Genomic DNA, 17381 nt, shown 5'->3' on the forward strand with positions numbered 1-17381 from the left:
CCACGCTTTTGTCTAGGGTACAGGGTGTTTTTCTGACCTTTAACTGAGCTCCTCAGTACCTCTCAGGCTTTATTCAAGAACAGCTAAACTAAGTTATGTTAGGCGGGGAGGCTGAGGGTCTTTCACTGTCTCCCTGTTCTCAAACTCATGGGACGCTAGAGCAGTGGTTCTCAACCTGTGGGTCATGACCCCTTGCGGGGGGGGGGGGGGGGTACATATCAGATATTTTTATTATGATTCAAAACAGTAACAAAATTACAGTTATAGGGCTGGAGAGATGGCTCAGAGGTTAAGTTAAGAACACTGGCTGCTCTTACAGAGATCCTGAGTTCAATTCTCAGCACCCACATGGTGGTTCACAACCATCTGTAGTGAGATCTGGCGCCCTCTTCTGGCCTGCAGGCATACATGCAGTCATACATGCAGACAGAACACTGTATACATAATAAATCTTTAAAAAAATTACAGTTATGAAGTAGCAATGAAATAATTTTATGGTTGGAGGTCACTACATATTAAAGGGTCGCAGAATTAGGAAGGTTGAGAACCACTGCTCCAAATAGCTTCCAAATAGTCTGACTCCATTTTTTTCCTCCTACTATTATATCCCAAAGATAATTTTTCAATACAAATGTGACCACTGCCCTAATTACCAACTTGAAATTCATAATATCAGGCCCAAGTCTTGACACTGAATGAAAAAAGAAATAAAAAGAGCATGAGTGTTCCTAGGTATCCTGGAGTTTATTGCAGGGGAGAGGGAGAGTGTAGGTAGAGATAGGGACAGAGACATCTGGGAGAGTCCAAAGTGGACATGACCCTGGCTGAGCTGGGCCCTTTGGGGAGAAAGGGAAGGAGAGGGGGGACCAGGTGTTAGAATTCCTGGCCACTCCCGCAGCTGCATGACCGCACATGCGCAGTTCAGTAGCCAAGCAAAGGGTCTTATGTCTTAAGTCATCCATGCGCTGTGTGATTGTGTAATGTGCACAGCGTGGTCACACAATCTGCGCATGCGTGGCATAGCTCCGTAAGCCCACCTGCGCCTTAAAAAGCTAGACACAGACTCCTCCTCTTCCTCTCTCTGTTCTCTCCTGCCCCCATTACCTCTCTCTCTGCTCTCTGCACTTGCTTCTCCCCAGGCCTGGTTGGTTTTTTTTTGTTGTTGTTGTTTTTTGTTTTTTGAGACAGGGTTTCTCTGTGTAGCTTTGCGCCTGTCCTGGATCTCACTCTGTAGACCAGGCTGGCCTCGAACTCACAAAGATCCACCTTCCTCTGCCTCCTGAGTGCTGGGATTAAAGACGTGCGCCACCAGTTCTTGTCAGGGAAGGGTGTCTGGGTGTTCTGTGTTGTAGGGGTCGGTTGAAGAAAGAGGGCACTCTAAGATGAGATTTTAAAGCCTGTGTGGCAGCAGAAAGGTCCGGCCTCTGATGAACTGAACCCCAACAGCTGTACAAAGGCATACTGATTGTTACACAACGTTGATTTTTGGGTAAAGTATTTCCTCACAACAAACAAAGTCCTATCTAATCTGTATGTCAATCTGAAGGAAAGCCCTCGAGACTTGAGTCCTTTACTTGCACTACACAATTATCCTTAGGTGTGCCAGAGGCATCCTGTGACCAAAGTCATGTGAAGGCTGCAAAGCTCCTTCAGGAAACCAATTCTCCAAACCATGGAAAACAATCACTGTTTTCCACAAGGATTCTTCAAGGTCAGAGGACTTCTAAAAAACAACTATTCACTCTGTTTACCCTAGATACAGTGACTAGCTAAATTCCTACAACAGTAGGGAACAGGGTGTGCAAGCCCGGAGGACCCTGTGACAGGAAGGGACTGAGGGATGCTGGGAGAACCTGGCAGTCAGCCTCCACTTTGATATGTTAAATAGGCACCTCAGCCTTTTGTTCCAGTATTTGAGAATTAGACACTTTCTTACCTATTTTCATTCTTCCTGGAAAACTTCAGCTTTCACATTTGACTTCAACCAATTAAGGCTGTAGGTTTCAGTTTAAAGATGTCTTCCTTTAAGGAAACTGTCCCTGATTCCTTCTGGTCTTTTAATGAGATACTCCTGTGCTCCAGTGTTAGGGACATAACTTGAAAACCATTTTGTTCGACTTGGAATAATGTAATGCATGTGAAATAGAAGTTTGCCACCAGGTAGCTTTGATAAGAGCTAGAAGCAGGCCACCTGGCAGCCCAGCTCCCAACCTAGCCAAGGACAGGCCTTGATATGCTAAAAAAAAAAAAAAAAAACCAAAAACTTAAGGAGATGTTGATATGATAGCAAACCAGCCACAAGTTGTGAGCCCTCGTCACAAAGCCCAGTGAAAGGATAGAAAAATTGGAACTTTGTGTTCTTTAGGACCGCACTGCCACCACACTCCCTAAACAAGCGTTTCTAGCCTGTGTGTCTGTTGATACCCATGAGCAAGAGGACTTGAGGCTGCGTGTCCCTGGCCTCAGAGATCATCTCTGGGCGCACACAGGCCTGCCTGTCAGTGCCAGCTCTTGGCTTCTGCTCTCAAGGACCCCCTGAACCTCCACCAGTGCTGTCTTCCCAGGCTGCAAGCTTCCAGGGCGTCCTTACCAGAGAAAATTCCCCAGTGGAACCTGCATGGGCATTTCTGTCCAAACAACTGTTTCCAGCTTGGTGAGATGTCTAACTTTTATATTAGCATGACATAAAAAAAATGTTTGCATGGGTGGTGGTGGTGGCGCATGCAGCGAAGACAGGCGGATCTCTGAGTCCAAGGCTAGCCTGGTCTACAGAGCGAGTTTCAGGACAGCCTGGGTTACACTGTGAAACCCTGTCTTGAAAAAAACAACAAAAAAAAAAGTTTGTGTGAATAAACCGAACATATTCGAAAGACAAATCTTGTGCAGACATCCTCCTCACAGAAGCCAAAGTAAGCAGTTAGGTAATCATTTTACAAAAGTTACAGTCCTGGGAAAAGGCAAAGGGGCTTCAGGGGTCAGCATTTCCTGGACCAGTTTAACAGGCTTAACTTCCTGGGACTGTCTTAACAAACTCAAGTTGGTGACAGCCATGGTTGCTTTGGCCAAAATGGAGTCACTTTAGTTGCTAGGATCTTTTTTTTTTTTTTCTTGGCTTTTCGAGACAGGGTTTCTCTGTGTAGCTTTGCGCCTTTCCTGGAACTCACTTGGTAGCCCAGGCTGGCCTCGAACTCACAGAGATCCTCCTGGCTCTGCCTCCCGAGTGCTGGGATTAAAGGCGTGCGCCACCACCGCCCGGCCCAGTTGCTAGGATCTTAATTGCCGAGCACCTTACAGCTCATAGGCCAGTGATCTCCGTAGTCAGTTGCCTTTTCTCAATATTGTCTGGTCAGTATCTTCTCATTCAATTATCCGAGGACAGAGGGATCTTTTATCTACCTGAGTACTGTATCCTCACTGCTGGGTACTAAGTGTACTTTGTTTGAAGTGAGTCCAAATGACGTAATCCTGTTAGTGAACAAATACTGCTCTGTATCCCGGCCAGGTTCATTCCTTTTCCTCATTTTCTCTGTATAACCCCCCCTTTCCACCTCGTCTCTTCACTTCATTGGTTGTATGATCCTATCTCCACACTCATGCCCTGGCTTCTCCACCCCGCAAACCCCTGAGATCCCTTTGCCTCAAATAAGCCAAACTGTGTGGCGTTCTTTAAGCGAATCCATTTTCATTATCTTTTTCCTCGGGGTGGCTAGGCTAACGACATTAAGATTGCCATAAAAAAAAAAACAAAAAACAATCAATCAATCGTGCCACCGAGAACGATCCCCTAAAGCGAGAGACTCGGATCCCTTCCCCCGGAGACGGAAACGGAAGAGACGAGGAAAGCCCCGGAACCCAGTATGTGGGGATCTATTTTCCGGCTGAGCCAGGACTCGTGTCAACGGGTCTGCAGGGCTGTCGCTCTTGCCGACTCGGCTCCTTATTGGTCTCTTAGGGCACCGCCCCCCCGGGGGCGGGGCGAGAGTTCGGTGCGCTGCTCTCACCTCCCGGGCGCGCTGGGCTCCGGGGTCCGGCGTCGGGGCTCCCCGGAGAAGTCGGCCTCCCTCTGCGGTTCCCGGGGCGGTCTCCGGCGGCGGGCGTCCTCCTTGGCCCGGCGTGGGGCCTTCGCGGCCGTGCTCCTTCCCGCCAGCCCTGGACTAGTGAGGTGAGTCCGGGTGCGTCAGGGCTGCAGCCCCGGCTCGCTGCGCGCTTCCCCAGGCCCCCGGCAGGGCCGCCGGCTTCGCTTGCTCGCGCACCGCGGCGGGAGAAGGGGAGACCGCGGACCTCAGCCCCTCGGGGGCGTGACTCACCCGTGAGAGGCGCTGTCTGCGACAGCCACGCGCGTCGATCTGTCCTGGGGCGAGATCTCCTGCACGCAGCACGCCTGCGCCCCCAGCTAACCCGGCCCAAAAGTTGGAAAGAGAATGAGCAGGACCTGTAAGGAAAGGAGCAAAGCGCTCTAGCAGAGGAGAGGGAACTGTGAGGGCTGTGGCCCCAAGGGGTCGAACGACTGCTGAAGTCTGTGCTGTCATCCCCGCTGGGTGCCCTCACTCAGCAGTCGCCTTGGGACAGTGCTGGGTTGTAAAATGTGTTTACTCCCAGAGGGAAGCACATCGGTGCTAACACTTGGTGCTGCTGTATTTGCCTTGTTGACTAGGGAGAGAGAACTGGCCCTTTCACCCCACAGATGCTCACTGGGAATATCTATTTCATCGGTTGCTTGTGGGTGGGTGTGGTTTGGGCATGTTTGTGGATGTCGGTGCATATGTGCGGGTAGTATGTGGAGGGCAGAGGTTAATTTTAGATGGCTTTCTCGATTGCTGTTTATGTTGTTTACTGAAGTTAGGTCTCTCACTGAAGCCCGCGCCTTACTGGTTTGGCTAGCCCAGGTAGCCAGCTTGCCTCAGGGATCCCCATTCTCTGCCTCCCCAGTTCTGAGCGCCTCTCAAACTTTTAAATGGCTACAAGGACCTCAGCTTCCATTCTGACGCTTGTTGGACAAGTGCTTTTATCCACCGAGCCATCTTCTCGGCTCCCCATATTCATATTTTGTGTTTGTTAGATAGTGTTTTTCTCAGGAATTGTTGGAAAGGAGAGTTCCTCGTGAGGTTTTGGTAGAAATTTCAATTGGGGTGATTCTGTTTGTACTGCATAAAATATCTTAAACTTAAAAACAGATATGTTGCGGGGCGGTGGTGGCGCACACCTTTAATCCCAGCATTCGGGAGGCAGAGCCAGGCGGATCTCTGTGATCGAGGCCAGACTGATCTACAGAGCGAGATCCAGGATAGGCACCAAAACAACACAGAGAAACCCTGTCTCGAAACAAAACAAAACAAAAACCCGTATATGTTGTATACATAAATGCATTTAGATGCAATCTAGACTGAGTCGGGCTACTTAGGATAGGCATATCCAGCGTTTTTGACATTTTGATACAATGTTGCTGTCTCTATGAAGTTCATGAGTAAGAACATCATAATTCAGTTACCCAAAAAAAATTAAAAATTGCCAAAAGAACTCATAACGTTTACGTTTAGAATTTTGTGTTGGGCTGCCTTCATGGCGCGCCTTGACCACACAAGGCAGCTCACCTTAGTAGGTGATGAAAATTCTAGATCTGGGTCTGGTGGCTGTGATCCCACTGCTCTTGAAGCTGAGGCAGTGCAATCATGAGTTCAAAGCCAGCTTGTATTACAAAGTGAGACCATCACAAAAAGTAAATTAAGCTACTGGGACTGTAGCATGATTGATGGAGTGCTTGGCTTAGCATGCTAGAAGCCCTTGCACCATATACGTATATGGATACGGTGCATCCATAGCACCGTATAAGCCAGGCATGGTGGCGTAGGCACCTAGCACTTGGGAGATGGAAGCAGAATCAGAAGTTCAAGGTTCTCTTTTGGTTGGAGGCCAGTCTGGAATTCATGAGATCATTGCTTCTGTCCCCCCCCCCCCACCTCTCACACACACACACACACACACACACACACAGAGTAAAGATAAAATGCAGTAGGTATTAGAGAGATGGCTCATTTGGTAACGTGCTTGCCTGGCAAACCTGAGAACCTGAGGTCAATCCCTAGAACCCACATTAACAGCAACAACAACAACAACAACAGCAAAAACCCCAAAAGATTTGGTGCGATCCTAGCTGTTGGGGAGGCAGAGACATTCCTGGGGCTTGCTGGTCAACCAGGCTACTCTACCAGCTCTAGGCTAAAAAGAGGTCCTGTCTCAACAATAAGATGAATGACTCTTGAGGAATATGACATCAGAGGTTGTCCTCTGATCTCCACACGTATACATACACAATGACTACCACAAGGAAATTGCCTGTGATAATATTTAGTTACCTAGAATATTTTTATAAAAGTCTTGAAAATTCACTCCCATGAATTCTTTAGCTTTGCTAATGAAAATTATATACCAGTCTTCTGTGTTACCCCACCACCACCCTTTCCTCTCATTGCCCTGAAGTTCAGAGCCAAATGTTCTGTTTTATGATGACATGTTATGAATAGTTTTCAGAGAGCAGAACAAGCAATTAGGGTAAGATTTTTATTCAGTGGCAAGAAATGCTTTGCAAGGTAAATGAAAAAGGAACAAACTATATAATCAAGTGATCAAGAATTTAGGAGTCAGTCAAAACTGGTTTCTAATTGTGTGAATTTTAACAAATCATTTAATATTTAGCTGACACCCTATTTATAAAGTAGAGCAATTGCACACATACACAAATATGTACTTGACTCTTACTTTCTGGTGTATCTAAAGATACTGATACAGTAGCTTATAAATAGTCCCTGCAAAAAACAAAACAAAACAAAAAAACCCTTTTCATTCAAATATAAATTATTAGTTTCTTCATACAGATACTATATAGATGCACTACACATTTTGTTTAATATCCTTGGATTCTCTAGAAAGCAGCATTATGACTATAAAATGACCCAAGAAGGACATGCTTTACTAGATGTGGTTCTGACTATATGAATGAAATATTTGTTGTTTTTCCCTACAAAGTATAGCCTCTTAGTGCTCTGAAGGTGAAATCAGAATAACTGTAAAGAGCTGGGCTTGGTGGCACTTGCTTATGATCCCAGCACTTGAGAGGTAGAGCAGGAGAATTTTGAGTTCAAGGCTAGCCTTGGCTACATAACAAGACCCTGCTTCACAACAACAGAAAACAAAGTGCTGAAAACTGTATGGAGCTCATAGTAAGGCTTAGCTTTCTCCTCTGGCCTTCCTCTTGCCAGTCTAAATGTTTTCCTCAGTCTTGGTTTCTTCAGCCTGTTACTATTTTGTCCTCTTTATGCCGTCGTAGCAGCTTTAGCTTCTTGGGGACAATTGTCTATGCACCATGTTGTTACACTGCTTGACTTTGGGGGTGGGGTTACCCTGTTGCTTTCCACTACCTGCTAGCTAACCTTGACTGACTTCTAGTTGCAGGTGACTGAAGTTTCAAGCTGCAGAATGCATAGCACCCTACAAGGTAAATGAAAAAGCTACTCAATTGTGCTGGTTATTAAACAGAATTTTGCAACATTTAGCTATCTGTGTAATAAGTAGGTTGTGAGAGCTAGTCATTAGTTTTTTTGTTGTTGTTCTTGTGTGTTGGTTTGTTTTTTTCCAGAAGAAAATGCAGAAATGGGATTTATGAAATCATGTTCTAATTTGGTTTCCTGTTGCATGGTAAAAACTACGACCAAAAGCAAGTTGGGAAGGAAGGGGCTTGGCTTCCATGTCCCAGTCACAAGCCATCATTGCAGGACATTGTAGGCTGGTGTTTCTTTCCCAGTCCCAGCCACCAGTCCCAAATAACCGACACAGAGGCTTAATATTACTTATAAATGCTCTGCCAATAGCTCAGGCTTGTTACTAGCTAACTCTTACATTTAAATTAACCCATATTTCTTTTTTTTTCATTATTTATTTATTTATTTTTCTATTATCAGCTTGATACAGTATAAATTCTTATCCTAATAGTGAAATGTTTCATTGAGGCTTGCCCAGTAATTGAGTAAAACCAAAACTTATTATAAGCCACAGTCATCCTAGGGTCCCCCCTGCTATATAGCCTCCCTGGTTCTGTGGGTTGCAGTCTGATTGTTCTTTGCTTTATATCTAGAATCCACTTATGAGTACATACCATGTTTGTCCTTCTGTTAACCCATAATTCTTATCTGTGCTTTGCTTTGTGGCTCATGGCTTGTTACTGCCACATTTTCTACACGTGCCCTGCTTCCTCAGCTTCCTCTGCGCTGTTTCCCCTGACAGTTTGGCTTTCCTGCCTAACTTTATCCTGTTCAGCTATTGGCCAGTCAGCTTGTTTATTAAACCAATCACAGCAACAGATCTTCACAGTGTATAAAAGGATTATTCCACAGCAGGACATACTAACAGAATAGTGCATAGTATCCCTACCTTTAAAAATATTAAGTAAATATATGTATTCATTTCACGAATGTTTATTTGGTATGAATTCTTCATCCCATTGACTTACTTTTGTTTAGGTTGGCCATGATGAACACACTGCCATTAAAGGAAGCTAAGGTCCTGGATGTTCAGTTTGTGGGAGATGATGATGTTCTCAATCACATTTTTGATAGAGAAGGAGGTATGTGTGATTGTACAGTTGAAGAGATGCTTATGGATCACATCTTTGTTGTTACTTTTCAAAACAGGGTTTCTTTGTGTAGCTCTGGCTGTCTTAGGACTTGTTCTTTAGACCAGGCTGGCCTTGAACTCACAGAGATACACCTGCTTCTGCCTCCTGAGTGCTGGGATTAAAGGCGTGCACTACCACTGCCTGGCAGATCATATCATTCTTAAAAACATAATACAGAATATTTACTCTAGCAAGACTAAATAAATTTGCTCTGATTTTTTTTTTTTTTTAGTTTACTTCTTTTGAAGTCTAATTGAAACTACAAAGCCTTATCCAAAATGAAATGCTTAGTGGTGGTGGAAAATAATAATACCCATTCACCCCAAGTAAACTTTCTTTCTTTTTTTTCCCTTTGAGACAAGGTTTCTCTGTAACAGCCCTGGCTGTCCTGGAACTCGCGTGCGCCACCACCGCCCAGCTCTGACTTAGTACTTTTAATGAAAGATAAGGCATTGTCTTCCCCGAAGCTTTATGTACTGATTGTGCATTTAGTGTGGTTTGTCTGCTGACATTTGTAACATGCGCATGGTGGTCAGAGGACAACTCTCTGGAAATGGTTCTCTTCCCCTGTGTGCTCCGTCAGGCTGATACTGTGCACAGTTTTATCTGCTGAACCATCTGGATGGCTCTAATGTAATATTTAGAAAGAATTCATGCCAGCTGGTGGCGGCGGCGGCGGCGGCGGCGGCGGCGGCGGCGGCGGCGGCGCACGCCTTTAATCCCAGCATCCTGTGGGAGGCAGGGGCAGGCTGATCTCTGAGTTCAAGGCCAGCCTGGTCTGCAGAGAGAGTTCCAGGACAGCCGGATCTGTGAAACCCTGTCTCAAAAAAAAAAAAAAGAATTCATATCTTATATTTTGTATATTTTTATAGGAACTAAATTAAAGAAGGAGAAAGCTCAGCTTTTAGTCAATCCACAGAAAATAATAAAGAAGCCAGAACGTGAATTGGAGAAGAGTGACCAGGAAGTCTTAAAGGATCAGAACTATGTGGAAGTTTTGGGAAGAAATATTCAAGGTATTCAATGGGGGTAACATACACTCGGCTCTCGGCTAGTAGCATGAACTGCTTTTCAGGATGCACAAAAATAACCTGGTCGGTTGGAAAGTGGTATACTATAAATTGTGTGTCAAGTCTAAAAAAAAGCATTCCCTTCAAGCTGTGTGTTTTTGCTGCATTTTTTAAGGTTTAATTTTTTAATTATGTGCACATGAGTGCAAGTGCCCTCGGAGGCCAGAAGAGGGCATCAGCTGGAGTTACAGGTAGGTGTGAGCCTCCCAAAGAAGGGAACTATCCAGTTCTTAGTCTGTGACCCTCTCCAACTCAGCCTCCTGAGTAGTGGGATTATAGACATGTATCATCATGCCACATACGGGCACATCATTGTTTTTAGAGGAGAAAAGATTTTAGTTCCCTGATTCAGAGGATTCAGTCCATGGTTGGTCTGTGTGGTAGTCTTGGTCAGAGCATCATGTGGGTTGGTAGCATGTGCAGAGGAGAGCTGTTTCCTTCATGAAGACAGGAAGCAGAGGATTGTTACATTACAAATTAGGTCACTTGATATTGTTACTTTGATCCTCTCTTTTGAAATCAAAGGAAAATTCAATTCAAGGAAGTAGTGTTCTCACCTAGGCATACTCACAGTGTTCTTGTTTTGGTTTTGTTTTGTTTTGTTTTGAGATGAGGGTCTCTCTATACAGCCCTGGCTGTCCTAGAACTCACTATGTAGACGAGGCTGGCCTCAAACTCACTGAGTTCCTCCTGCCTCTGCCTCCTGGGTGCTGGGATTAAAGGTGTGTGCTACCAGGTCCAGCTCCTGTAAGCAATTTTTGAGTGACTGAGGTGGGAAGATTTCAAGTTCAAAACTAGCCTAGATAAGATAGCAAGTGTACCTCCAATAATAGTCAAAAAGTCCTGGGGACATGGGTGTGTTACTTTTGTTTATGTTGCATTTGTTTAACTCTATGAAGCTGTGTTACTGTGCCTGTCTAAAACACCTGATGGTTAATAAAGAACTGTCCAATAGCAAGGCAGAAGAAAGGATAGGCGGGGCTGGCAGGCAGAGAGTATATATAGAAGGAGAAAACTGGGAGGATAGATCTAAGAGCTAGCAGTCAGAGAAGGACTCCAGGGGTCAGCTACACAGTAAGCCATGGACTAAGAGTAAGATTTACACCGGGTGGTGGTGGCGCACGTCCTTAAGTCCTAGTACTTGAGAGGCAGAGGCAGGCAGATCTCTGTGAGTTCGAGGCCAGCCTGGTCTACAGAGTGAGTTCCAGAATAGGCTCCAAAGCTACACAGAGAAACCATGTCTCGAAAAAACAACAACAACAACAAAAAGATTAAGATTTACAGAAGTAAGAGAATGGGAAAAGCCCAGAGGCAAAAGATAGACAGGTTAATTTAAGGAAAGCTGGCTAGAAACTAAGCCAAGCTAAGGCCAGGCATTCATAATAAAGAATAAGCCTCTAGGAGTGGTTTATTTGGGAACTGTGTGGCAGGCCCCCAACAACACTTATGTCATCTCTGTGTGTCTTTTCTTCCTTATTTATTGTGCTTATCACTCTCACACTTAGTATTGGCCAGGTGACTACTCCAGGTCTCTCTTGCTTCTGAAATGATAATGCTTCTTATCGTCTTGTACCCAGTGTTAAATGATCCCGTGGTTTAGTTTCCCTGGTCTAAATTCTCTGTAGCCCAGGAGGACCTTGAACTTGGAGTCCTCCTGTCTTGGTCTTCTAAGTAGCTGGGATTATAGGCCTGGAATACCAGCTCTATTCTGGACTTTCAAGAATGAATCCAAATTTAGTTCAACTCAATGAGCCACTGCCCCTCAGTAGGTGTAGTGAGTATTTAGAGACTCGTAAGTGTTCCTGACTAGGCAGTTGACACTTTTAGGGTGCATTCTGTGTAGAATTTTGACGGCTTCTGTTAGCCTAAGAGGCTGAAAACCGTATTCAGGAGTAGAGAACAAGAACAAGGTATAATGAGATATTAGATATCATATTTATATACGAACTGAAAAAAGACAAGAGGACAGACTTGCTTTCTTGGTTTAATTAAGTTTTTCCATATAAGAGTACTTCCAGCAGATAATGATATTTATAATGTGATTCTTTGAAGGGCTACAGACTTTTGTAATACCAAGTTTTTTTTCCCACACCTTCCCTTGTTAATGCCTATTTAGACTGGTGGCACAGGGATTTTAATCCCAACCACTGAGGAGCCTGAGCCAGGAGGCCTGCTGCCGTGCATGAGTTCAGGGCCAACCTGGCTTGGGTAGTGAGACCTATCTGAAAAAAGTTCAAAAGATCCAAGAGTCTAGCTCAGTAATAGAGCGCTGGTATAGCATGCTTGAGACCTCAGAGAATGTGGAACCATTTCCTGTGTGTGTGCCTTCTGTTTGTCATGTGCACACAGAAATTTACATTATAAAGATTTAGTACTTTTTTAATTGGGTGCTTATATGTGTACATGTACCTATGTGAGTGTAGCTGCCCATAGAAGCCAGAACCGTTGGGTCCGTCCGGAAGCTGGCCTTACAGGATGTTGTGAGCAGCCCCACTTGGGTCCTCTGCAAAAGCAGTACACAGTCTTAACCACTGAGCCATCTCTCCAGCCCCAGCCTGAACTTCTGATCCTCCTTCTGTCACCTGTGTTTCTACCATGCCTGGCTGTGTGCATTCTTCCTGACAAAACCCAAGGCTTTGTACGGTCCCGGCAAACAGTTTATTTACTGGGCCGCGTCCAACCATCCTCACTTTCTTTTTTAAGGCAGGGTCTCTTATAAACCCGGAGCTTACTGGTTATGGCCATATGGTTATATGGCTAGAATGACTGGCCAGCAGGCCCCAGGGATCCCCTATATCCACCTCCCCAGCACTGGGATCACAGGTGTGCACTGCAATGCCTGACTTCTTATACACATGCTGGGAATCTGAACTCAGGTCCCCATGTTGCATAGCACACAGCTTACTGACTGTACCATCTCCCCAGCCCCTACTGACCATTCTTTTCTGACTGCAGAGACCATGTCATCATGCATGTACTATAATTAACCTGTTCCCTGTTGTTGGACAAGTGGATATTCCAGGCTTTTGCTATATTTTCATGTCAAATCTCTAGATACATTTATTATTTCTTTTGGAAACTTGGTTAAAGAAGATACTGTTCTAACATGCCCAGGTGGAATCAACATTTTTTTAATATTTTGACACAAGAACATAAGGTCGTGTATATATATTCTGGGGAGGTACTTTGTCATTGATCCAAACCCCGGTCACCTATTTTATTTTTTCCCCTGTACCCCTTGCTGGAAAGGGTCTTGCTATATAGCCCCCACTTACCTAGAACAACTAAAAAAGATATACCTGCCTCTGGCTCTCAAGTTCTGGGATTAAAGGCATGTGCCACCACTGCCTGGCAAAAAAAAGAAAGAAACAAAGAAAGAAAGAAACAAAGAAAGAAAGAAACAAAGAAAGAAAAGAAACACCAAACAAAAATTTTTTTTTTTTTTTTATTTGGGGAAGAGCCCCTTTAAACAAAAAATTTTTTAAGTTAATGTTTCATGTATTTATTTTGCGTGTGTTCAGATGTGGAGGTCAGAGAGCACCTTGGGGGAACCAACTCTCTCCTTCCCCCCGTGTGGGTTCCAGTGATCAATGTCAGGTTGCCACATTTCATGGCACGTGCCATGGCCCTCTGAACCATCTCACTGGCCTACCTTTTAGAACACAGGGGCATTTAACCAAGGATCTTTTCTTTTCCTCCATTGACATTTTGAGACTTGGTGTTGTGTAGTCTAGGCTGGTTTTGAACTCCTGACCATCCTGTCTCCTCCCCAGTGCTAGAATTGCTGTCATACACCACCACATCCGGCTCTAACAGAATCTTTAGGAAGAGTAGAAAAGAAAAAAGCCTGTTGAATAACAGCATTTGCTGCGGTTAGTTCCCAGGGGCTCATGCATTAGAATGTGGTACCCAGTGTCTAATAGGAGTACTACCTCAGGAGACACAGCGGAGACTGAACAGTGCAGTACTTACCATTAGAATGAATTAAGATACATCTCGAAAGAACTGGTTATGAAAAAGGGAACGTGTCCCTGGATTGCCCCGTGACTTTCCATGTGACACTGTCTAGGGAGCTCTGACGGAGGAGCTTATGGTAGCTCCGTGTCCAGGAAAATGGACACCTTTTGTTCATAAGTTCCTTCCCTGGGGTTTTGTTTTCTTTTTTGAGGTTTTATTTGTGTGTGTGTGTGTGTGTGTGTGTGTGTGTGTGTGTCTGTCTGTGTGCCTGTCTGTCTGTGTGTCTGTGTGACAGCAGAGGGCATTGGATCTGCTGTGGATACCTGATGCAGGTGCTGGGAACCAAACTCGGATCCTCCAGAAGAGGAGGAAGCATTCTTAACCACTGCCCTGTCTCCAACTCCCAGGGGTTTTGTTTTACTAGGTTAACAGAAAACTAGTAAAGGTAACCTTACACACGTTATTAGTCCTTTTACAACTCAGTTTTTACTACTTGGTTTAATTTTCAAAGTCTATTAATCTCTCCAGTCTGGAGAAAAATCATTGTATCTATAAATAGCATGTTTCTTGTGTTAATGTTTAAATAAGCAAGATTAGTTGGTTTTTCTTGTTGTGTATATGAAAATATTTTGTATGTAAATATGTTGGTAAACTTTTATGAAAGGTATGAGGGGTATAACTTAGATTTTTAGCTATTTAAAATTTTATATTTTTTCTTAACCTTCTTGCTTTTTCCTCAGTGTGTGTTACATTTTCTTTTTCAGAATCCTTGAAAAATGGCTCTTCTGTAGATGGTGGGAATAAAGTTTATTCTTTTCAACATAGAAAACACTCTGAAGAGATGGCTAAATTAGGTATGTTACTTTCCTGTTTCCTGTAAGTCATTGTAGACTAACACCACATTCTCATGATTAACACCTTATTTTCCCTAAAAGAACAATGAAATAAATGGTCTTTATAATTTAGAGAATGAGACATTTCTTTAAAGAATGATGTGATTAGCTGGTATGATGTCATGCACCTTTAATTCCAGCACTTTGGACATAGAGATAGGAGTATCACAAGTTTGAAGACATCCTGAACTGCTCTTACTTAAAAAGAAAGTCATTTATATAATAAAGATAGAAGTTATTATGACCAAGTACTGTATGCTAGGATCAAGTGCAGTGCTCAGAATATACATCTATCTGCCTGTCTGTTTAGAGGAGCCTGTAATGTGTATTAAACTCACAGATACATGACAGAGCCAGGTTTAGATTTCAAAGCTTGTACCGTTCTATTTCTACCCGGTCCCTGTAGAGTTGTGTATAAGCTACAGTGGTTGCTCAAAGTAGAAAGGCATTTTTTGGGGTTGAATCATGGAAGGTTGCAATGCCAATTTTTGAAGAATTAATAGAAATTTGTGAAGAGTTCAGGAGGAAAGGGACACTGAATTAAAAAAATGTCCAGGGGGCTGGAGAGATGGCTCAGCCGTTAAGAGTGTTAGCAGCTCTTCCAGAGGTCCTGAGTTCAATCTCAGCACCCATATGGTGGCTCACAGCCATCTATAATGGGACCTGATGCCCTCTTCTGGTAACTGGTATATATACAGATAGAGCACCGTATACATAAAGGAAATAAATTTAAAAAAAAAAAAAAAAAGACCCATTCACGTTTCTGCAGATCACCGGGTATGAATGGAGCATGAACTGGAGAATAGAATCTGTGAAGACGTTTTAGAGGAGAGAGAGGGGAAGGCCTGCATCTCAAGCAGGGTGTATGTATTTCATTTTGGGATAGGTTGTGAAGTCACTGGATGGTTTTCTTTTTTAATAGCTTCATTTATTTGTGTGTTGATGGCTGTGCATGTATGGGCACATGAGGACCACAGCATGTGTGTGTAAGTTCGAGGACAACCTGTGGGAGTTGACACTTTCTGGCATCATAGGTCCTGTAAATCAGCTCAGGTCATCAGGCTTGGTGGCATGTGCTTTTACACACCGAGCCATCTCGGAGACCCAGTCAGAGGTGCTTTTAAGGAAAGACGTTACCTGAGCAGATTTGTAACTGAGAAAGTGCTTGTTGTAGTGTGAACTGGGTATTCTTGAGTACAAATAGGTGTGCGAGAGCCAGAGTAAAGGGAGAGCTCTGATGAACTAGAGTCAGAAAAGAATGGTTCCAGAATGATCCTGTAGTTTGGGAGCTAACATTTGATAGGCAGAGGTGCTGTGGATCAGAACGGGGCAAGGAACTGTCCCGGCCGCTGCGCTATGTGAAGGTTATTGTACATGTTGAAATGAAGGCAACCAGGAGGAATTTGACCTCTCTAGTTGTGGATTGGTGATTGTTCTTTTTCCTCTTGAATTCTTATTTTTTTAACCAAGTGCACCAGTGCATCCTCGTAGTCCTGGCACTAGTTACACTAGTTACTCTAGTAACTAGTACACTAGTTAGAGGCAGGAGGATCAGAAGTCAGGACTCTTCTCAGCTACAAAGTAGCTTTGAGCCCAGGCTGGGCCACTCGAGGACCTGCCTCCAAAAAACAAACAAAATTAGTTAACTGCCCTTTTCAGTGTTTCCTTTGCACTTAATAGTTCCTTACTGTTGGGTAGAAAGCTGGAAGTGGTGGTCTGTGCCTGTAATTCCAGCTAGGCAGGTGGCTGAGGCAGGAAGCCTCAGACACTTGAAGGCTAACTTAAGCAGAATAGTGGAAGAATTCCTTTAAAAAAAAAAAAAAACCAACCAGGCGGTGGTGGCGCACGCCTTTAATCCCAGTACTCGGGAGGCAGAGCCAGGCAGATCTTTGTGAGTTCGAGGCCAGCCTGGGCTACAGAGTGAGTTTCGGAAAAGCCAGGGCTACACAGAGAAATCCTGTCTCAAAAAACAAAACAAAACAAAACAAAATCCATTTTTTATTTCAATATAAAACCAAATGCCAAATGATCTCCAGGTGGTGGTGGCGCACGCCTTTAATCCCAGCACTCGAGAGGCAAAGCCAGGTGGATCTCTGTGAGTTCAAGGCCAGCCTGGGCTCAAAGTGAGTTCCAGTATAGCCAGGACTGTTTCACCAAGAAACCCTGTCTCGAAAAACAAAAAAACAAACTAAAAAACCAAATGATCTCAGCTAATTGTGTGAACTTGTATGACATTTTTGTTGATCCCATCCTGGGATCAGAGCCTTTCAATCCAAAAATGTCAGTTTTTCTAGAGAGGACCGGAGACTGAGCCATAGGCGTTCCTGGAACGCTGCCAGGGATGAGGACAGTGAAGAAGAGATGGGGTAATCATCAGAGCTGCAGGGTTGAGAACAGACAGTCAGTGGGGGCCAAGCGGAGGGCTGATTTCAGGGAAAGCATTCTGTTCTGCAGTTTTTCTATTAGCATACATGATTATATATAATAATGGCTTTCATTATGACATTTTCATACATGTATATCATTCCACCCACATTGACCTTTCTTGTCCCCTTCCCACTCCTGCTGGTCCCGTCCCCCCCCAATTAGTCCCCCTTCTACTTTAATCAATCAGTCTCTCTTCTCTCCCTCCCTCCCCCACTCTCTCTTTCTCCCACTAATGAGTATCATTAAGGTTATTTACATGGGTGAGGGGTTGTTTATGAAGACTGGGCAGCTTCCCAGGGGTTATAGCCCTGAAAGAAAGTCTCTTCCTCCCCAGCAGTCACCTGAAGATTCTCAGGACAGACAAGG

The 17381-nt window shown here is 44.3% G+C and overlaps 1 protein-coding gene across 1 annotated transcript in view; it reads left to right on the top strand.

Annotated features, from left to right (window-relative positions):
* Positions 1-3986: 3986 nt before the first annotated feature.
* Positions 3987-17381, top strand: part of Orc2 (origin recognition complex subunit 2) — a 38930-nt gene continuing 25535 nt past the window's right edge. The window contains exons 1-5 of the mRNA XM_059278324.1: positions 3987-4162; positions 7444-7492; positions 8514-8617; positions 9541-9684; positions 14460-14549. Coding sequence (XP_059134307.1) covers positions 8521-8617; positions 9541-9684; positions 14460-14549 — 331 coding nt within the window. The 5' untranslated portion in view covers positions 3987-4162; positions 7444-7492; positions 8514-8520. The remainder of the gene's footprint in view (positions 4163-7443; positions 7493-8513; positions 8618-9540; positions 9685-14459; positions 14550-17381) is intronic.

This window comes from Peromyscus eremicus, chromosome 13, assembly GCF_949786415.1.
Source record: "Peromyscus eremicus chromosome 13, PerEre_H2_v1, whole genome shotgun sequence".
NCBI classification, from domain to species: Eukaryota; Metazoa; Chordata; class Mammalia; order Rodentia; family Cricetidae; genus Peromyscus; species Peromyscus eremicus.